At 44.2% G+C, this 6266-nt stretch overlaps 1 protein-coding gene across 2 annotated transcripts in view; it reads left to right on the top strand.

Moving 5' to 3' along the window:
• The first annotated feature begins 2572 nt into the window (after positions 1-2572).
• LOC140482187 (integrin alpha-6-like) overlaps positions 2573-6266 on the top strand; it is an 84800-nt gene continuing 81106 nt past the window's right edge. Inside the window, exon 1 of one of the 2 annotated variants that reach the window (XM_072579239.1) lies at positions 2573-3172. In XM_072579239.1, coding sequence (XP_072435340.1) covers positions 2997-3172 — 176 coding nt within the window. In that variant the 5' untranslated portion in view covers positions 2573-2996. The remainder of the gene's footprint in view (positions 3173-6266) is intronic. The other variant, XM_072579238.1, reaches the window with a different exon arrangement.

Raw genomic sequence — 6266 nt, 5'->3', positions numbered from 1 at the left:
AACAGAGTATGTTTTTTTTTCCCCTTATTGAGTCCAATACCACTTATTGCAGACCCAGGCTAGCAGCTATGTTCTTTAGGACGCAAGCAGCTCAATGATACGAACGAGCTACTCTTGGTGATGAACATGGATGTCCCCCACACAGAGTACATTCTGTACCTTGCTATCCTCAGTGCTTCCTTCAAACTGGAGGAATACTAATTCATCTGCCTCTGTAGAGGGCAATGGGGATGTAGGTGCTAGTGAGTTGTAGGCTTCCTTGCCCATCTTTGAACTAATGCCAAGAGATTTCATGAGGTTTACAGTGAATGTTGAGGATTGCCAAAGCTACTCTTTCCCAGCTGTATATCATAGTGCTGCTACATGAGATGGGTCAGAGATAGTAATGGTGGTGTTTGAGACATTATCTGTAAAATATGATTGTGTGTGTGTGTGTGTGTGTGTGTGAGAGAGAGAGAGAGAGAGAGAGAGACTATGTCAGACTGCTGCTTGTCCATGGGACAGTTGTCTAAATTTTGGAATAAGCTCCCAGGTATTGTTAAGAAGGACTTTGCAAGATAGACACTGCAGTGTTTGCTGATGTCATTTCTGGTGCCTAGCATGATATCAGATGGTTTATCCAGTTTCATTTGTTTCTTTCAACTTTTCCCAGTTAGATACAACTGAGTATCTTGGTAGGTCATGACAGAAGGCAGTAAATGTTGGCCTAACCAGTCTCGCCCACATCCCGCGAAATAATTTTTTAAAAGGCCAATGTATGGATGGTAGATTTCTTATCCTAAAAGATATTATTGAACCAGATGGATTTTTACAACATTGGGTAGCACAGTGGCTCAGTGGTTAGCATTGTTGCCTCACAGTGCAAGGGAACTTGGTTCAATTCCAGCCTCGGGCAACTATCTGTGTGCAGTTTGCATATTCTCCCCATGTCTGTGTGGGTTTTCTCTGGGTGCTCTGGTTTCCTCCCACAATCCAAAGATGTGCAGGTTAGGTGAATTGGCCATGTTAAAGGTTCGCATCGTGTTCGGGGATGTGTAGGTAAGGGGTAAATGTAGAGTAGTAGGGGAACGGGTCTGGGTGTGTTACTCTTTGGAGGGTTGGTGTGAACTTGTAGGGCTGAATGGCCTGTTTCCACACTGTAAGGGTTCTATGTGACTGCCATTAAATTAATTTCCTAATTGCAGACTTTATTGAATTCAAATTTCACAATCTGTTTAAGTGAGATTCAAACCAATGTCCTCAGAACATTAGCCTGAGGTTCTGGACATTTTCACCACTAATATTTATATTTTTAACACAGGGACTGAGTAGCTCAGTTGTCGAGGTGGCTAGTCTTCATCGATTCCTGTTCTAGTTGAGGTACTCTTGAGATCTGCTTCCTTGCCCTGCCCTGATAGTGGAAGGCACTGGTTAATTACCACTGGCAAAACTGCCAAATAAGCAACCTAGATGAAACATCAGCAGACAATAATCCAAGGACTGGCCTCTATGTGGTGCAGATATTCATCATATATCAAATATCAAAAATGGTCTGCGGGGCACGGTGGTTCAGTGGTTAGCACTGCTGCCTCACAATACCTGGGACCAAGGTTTGATTCCAGCCTTAGGTGACTGTTTGTGTGGAGTTTGCACATTCTCCCCGTGTCTGTATGGATTTCCTGTGGGTGCTCCGGTTTCCTCCCACAGTCCAAAGATGTGCAGGTTAGGTGAATTGGCCATTCTAAATTGCCCGTAGTGTTAGGTGCATTAGTCAGAGGGAAATGGGTCTGGGTGGGTCATTCTTTGGAGGATCGGTGTGGACTTGTTGGGCCAAAGGGCCTGTTTCCATACTGTAGGGAATCTAATCTTAAAAATTTAAATTAAAAACAGTGGGCCACCCCTAAATGTGGCATATCAAATCATTCTAGGTAGAATCCTAAACGCAAGCAGGAAAATGCCAAGTCATAATTATTTTGTTTGGTGCAGCTCAATCCATTATGGGTGACTGTAGATGGATGAAAATTTCACTTAAATCACACGATTTCAGGTCTCACTTTAGAGATTTGAGTTCAATCTAGGCTGGCACTTGCTGGCAGACCAGGACATTGAAGGAATGCATACTGGATCACGGTTGATGGCCGCTGGTGTTGACGTTTGGAAGAAACATTAAAATAAAAACTGGTTGGCTTTCTGAATTGAATGTAAAAAGATCCTTGACACCATTTCAAAGATAACCAGCGTATTTTTTCTTTGCTGGCCAAACATTATCCTGGAGTCAACATTACAAAAGGAATATCTTGCCATTACTCTCCGTGGGAACTTGCTGTATCGAAATTGGTTGCTACATTTCCCGCATTACGGCACTAAACTTCACTGTAAAGTGGTTGTATCAGGTTGTTAAAGGTTCTGAATAAACAGAACTATTTCGTTTCCGTATCTCCCCCCTCCCCCATATTACCAACCTATTGTGGCTCGACTTGAAAAGTTCCGATGAATATTCATTACCTGTGCATGAATGCCTCTAGCATTCTGTTTGCAACAATTAGACTGGCTGATCAGACTTTTATAGATCACTATAAGTAGTCAACAATAATGCAGTGGTTTCTGTTGGAAATAGTGACCGTTAGTTGCCTCAATGAAAATTGCAAAATAGAACAATTACAAGCCCAAGGGCATGATCTAGATGACTGGACTGCTGGTTCGCGTTTGAAATACCTGTACAGTAGAGTTTTGAGAAGCTCGTGTTCTACTGAAGTTAGACAAGTTTGAGCAGCGCCTGCAGTAGATACCAGAGACCGAGGTTGAACTGGGGTGGGGTAGAGAAACAAACGCTCTCGGCTGGGGTCAGGTTACTTGCGGCGAGCTACTGATGGTGGCTGGGAGGGGCGAAGTGAGGCGAGGCGTCACCGTCACTTTATAATCTCATTTTCAACGCAAGGCGGCTACTCAGAATAACAGCCCGAGATCAGACAAAACATTAGTAGGCACTTTCTGAGAGATCAGGAGGCATTTCCGATATGGCGGCCCCGGAGCGATGGCTTCTTATCTACCTGTCCTTGCTTTCCCTCAACAAATGGACTTCAGCTTTTAACTTGGATACTGAAAATATTATTAAGAAAACTGGAAAGCCGTCAAGCTTGTTTGGGTTTTCTCTTGCTATGCACTGGCAGCGAAAGCCAAGAGATCAAAAAATGTAAGTATGTGTAGGTTTGATTTACTTTTAAGAGAAGGCGCTATTGTCAAGCTGGAAGAACGGGTACAGAAAGTTCCTCTGTGTGTTATGGTTTGACCGGGGAGAACACTGCACACTTCACCTCAACTGAGTCCAAAACAGCTTCAGCGAACTTTTATATTAAAGTTTGTGCGAAATGTTCACGAACTCCCTGCAGCAACCACTTTTCCGCCTGTGGCTGCCCTACCTGTTCACACTGAAGCTCAGATACAGCGGCTGGCGCAGAATGGTCGTGTGTGCCCCCTCCACCGGGAACAACTTAACAGGTGACCCCCTCATCCGGGCGGGTGGGGGAGTCAACCCCATGGCCACTTCACTGCTCCCTGTTTCCCACTGGTTTATGCCAGGGCCCCTTCTTAAGTGTTGATTCCAAAGTTTTTCAATTTAGGGCAATCCCATGGGAATCTGAAGTGAAGGGGATTGTTTGGAGTGAGCAGTGTGCGCCTTCCCGGTCAGTGGTAGTTTCAAGGGATCATTGATATTTAGGGCAGTGTTGAGTTTTGTCGGCTCCGTTTCGTTCTCCAGGGAACCTGATCACAATCTGCCAGCGTCACATTACAACCCCGAGTTGATCCCAATGGTCTCCAGTAAAAGGAATCCGAGCTTTATTAGCATTTAACTGCCGGTCCTTTAAACCAAAGTGTAGAAGCAGGTTGTTTTCTGAGCAAATCTGATCGGTTTTCCTTTCTTTCAAAAAAAAGGGTTTGCAGTTGTTGCAATCTATTTTAATCATTCGGACCGAAAAATGCGGCTATTATTTGTGATCCCGAGTTTGGGTTCAACACCGTGGGGTACAAACTTTTGGGAATGTGTTGGCTGTGGGGGTTGGGGTTGGGATGGGGAGGGGGGGAGGGGTGGGGTGGGGGGGTGAGAGCTGCCTGGTTGATAGTGCCATTGGCTGACCGCTCTGGCTCCTCCCCTGCACAGACGCCGCTGCCGAGCCCTGGTTGCTATGGTGCAGAGAAATCCCGGAGCCTCACTCAGTGCAACGGGCTCCACATGGGGGCGGGGGACCCAACCGAAGTGTAAAAAAAAACACCGAATGCTATCTCTTTCCTTTTGGAATGAATGACCCTCTGACAAACAGCATGCCTTTAAAACCGAATCTCGGAATGTCATCGGCAAATAACCTTCACTTCAAGACCAAGTAGCTCATCATCGACAAACCAGTCTTTTTTTTATTTTCAGGAAATGCATACAATCCCCCCCCCCCCCCCCCCGCCAGATTTTCTTTTTACTGTAATTGAACATATTCTAGGTGTGGAGGCGCATACAGTTGGGTGTCGCCTTGTATCTGATGTAATTGGAGTTGATTCATTTTCACAGGGACAGCAAGTTGAATTTATGTACTGCCATGAGAAAGAAAGTATCCCAAAGTGATTCGAAGGTAAAAGGGGAAAGGAACAACAACAAAGATCTTTAAAGGGGCATTTTGAAAATGGGCGAGGAGATAACAAGGCTCGGACGTGACGTTTAGGGAAAACGTTCCAGAATAATCAAAACATCTGAAGTCCCAGGTCGATTAGAGCGAATACAATTCAGACCAGAATCTGAAAAGTGAAGGATATGTGCTTGCAATATAAGGTTGGAGGAGGTTTCGGAATGGGGGAATATCGAAGTTTTGGAAGGACTTAAAGAACAGTGTAGGTTTTGAATGCATGGTATTGTGAAACTAAGAGCCCAGTGGAAGCACAAGGACACTGGAACAAATTATTGCAATGCTGGAATCTGTACTGAAAGCAACAAATGGTGGGGATCACTGCGGGTCAGACAGCACCCATGAAGGGGAATCTTTCTCTCGATGATTGCTGTCTGACTCGCTGTGATTTCGAGCACTGTTTGTTTTCAGAAAGGATTGAAGTCGGTGGGATAAAATTAAGGTTTCCAACGCTAGTTCTAAGCACAATGCAACATAGCAAGCTGTTTTGGTGAAGAGTGGGATGGGCTTCAGTGTTTGTGGAGCTGAAGTTAAAAATCACACAACATCAGGTTATCGTCCATCAGCTGAAGAATGAACAATTTTTCAGTGGTGGAAATAGCTTCACTGACGACACCACCCAGATTTGACACCCTCCTGTTCCGTTAGCGTGATCAAACCAGATTAAACCTACATCTAGATATTATCCGTGTCTCCTTGATCCCTCCGAGCAATTGGCGTCAGCATGTATAATTTGGTCAGGGGATGCCGAGGTTTTGGTGTTCTGACATATTTGCTTCTGTTCTGTCATTCGTGACTTAATGTCAAGTTGCTTCGTATCTCATAAGTAGCCAGGTGATGGAAAGAAAGTAGTCAACCTCAGTTGGCATATAGACATTTACTTGATGTTGACAAGGGAAACTTTGTTGGTGTCTGAATCTGGGGCTAAGACTGGGAACTTTGGGCACTCCCAAGGTAACCACATTAGGGTGTGGTTTGAAATCAGTGAAGATGTCTTGATTTTGGAAAGTAATTGAGGAGCACAGCTTGGTTTAACTACTGAATGCCAATGATGTCTTGTCGTTGCTGTCTACATGATGTCTTTGTTGACTAACTAGGGTGGTCTTGATGTAGTGCACAGAGCAGAAACAGAATGGTGGTAATTGAGTAGGAAAGAAAGACACAGAGCTAGATAACCACATGTTGAGGGTAATTGGGTGACAGAGCTCTGATGGTAATCGGAGAACTTTGCGAAGTGAGAGTGAAGTATAAAGGAACAGTCTATGCAAGGGGTTTGCTAATGATATGAAAAAACATTAAGTTGAGGAGATGTAGTTGATAGAGTTGGGTAGGAGGGGGATTGTGGCACAGAAGTGGGTCTGTTAAAGAAGATTAAGTTAGAATTGGGGCTTGGAAAATGTCCAAACTTGGAAAGAGCGGTTGAAATGGATGAGGAACTACTCTTCATCTTTAGGAAGAAAGGTTCTAGAAACTCATTTGGTTGGTCTGCATATGGTTGATCTTGGGAATTGAAACATTGCTTAGCTCTTAAACCGATTGTTGGTGTTATTTTGTGAGGCAGAAAAATAAATATATATTTTAAATTTTAAAATCATCTGAGCGACCTGAATAGTAATC

Source organism: Chiloscyllium punctatum, chromosome 10 (assembly GCF_047496795.1).
Source record: "Chiloscyllium punctatum isolate Juve2018m chromosome 10, sChiPun1.3, whole genome shotgun sequence".
Lineage (NCBI taxonomy): Eukaryota > Metazoa > Chordata > Chondrichthyes > Orectolobiformes > Hemiscylliidae > Chiloscyllium > Chiloscyllium punctatum.
This window is presented reverse-complemented; position numbering and strand designations above follow the sequence as displayed.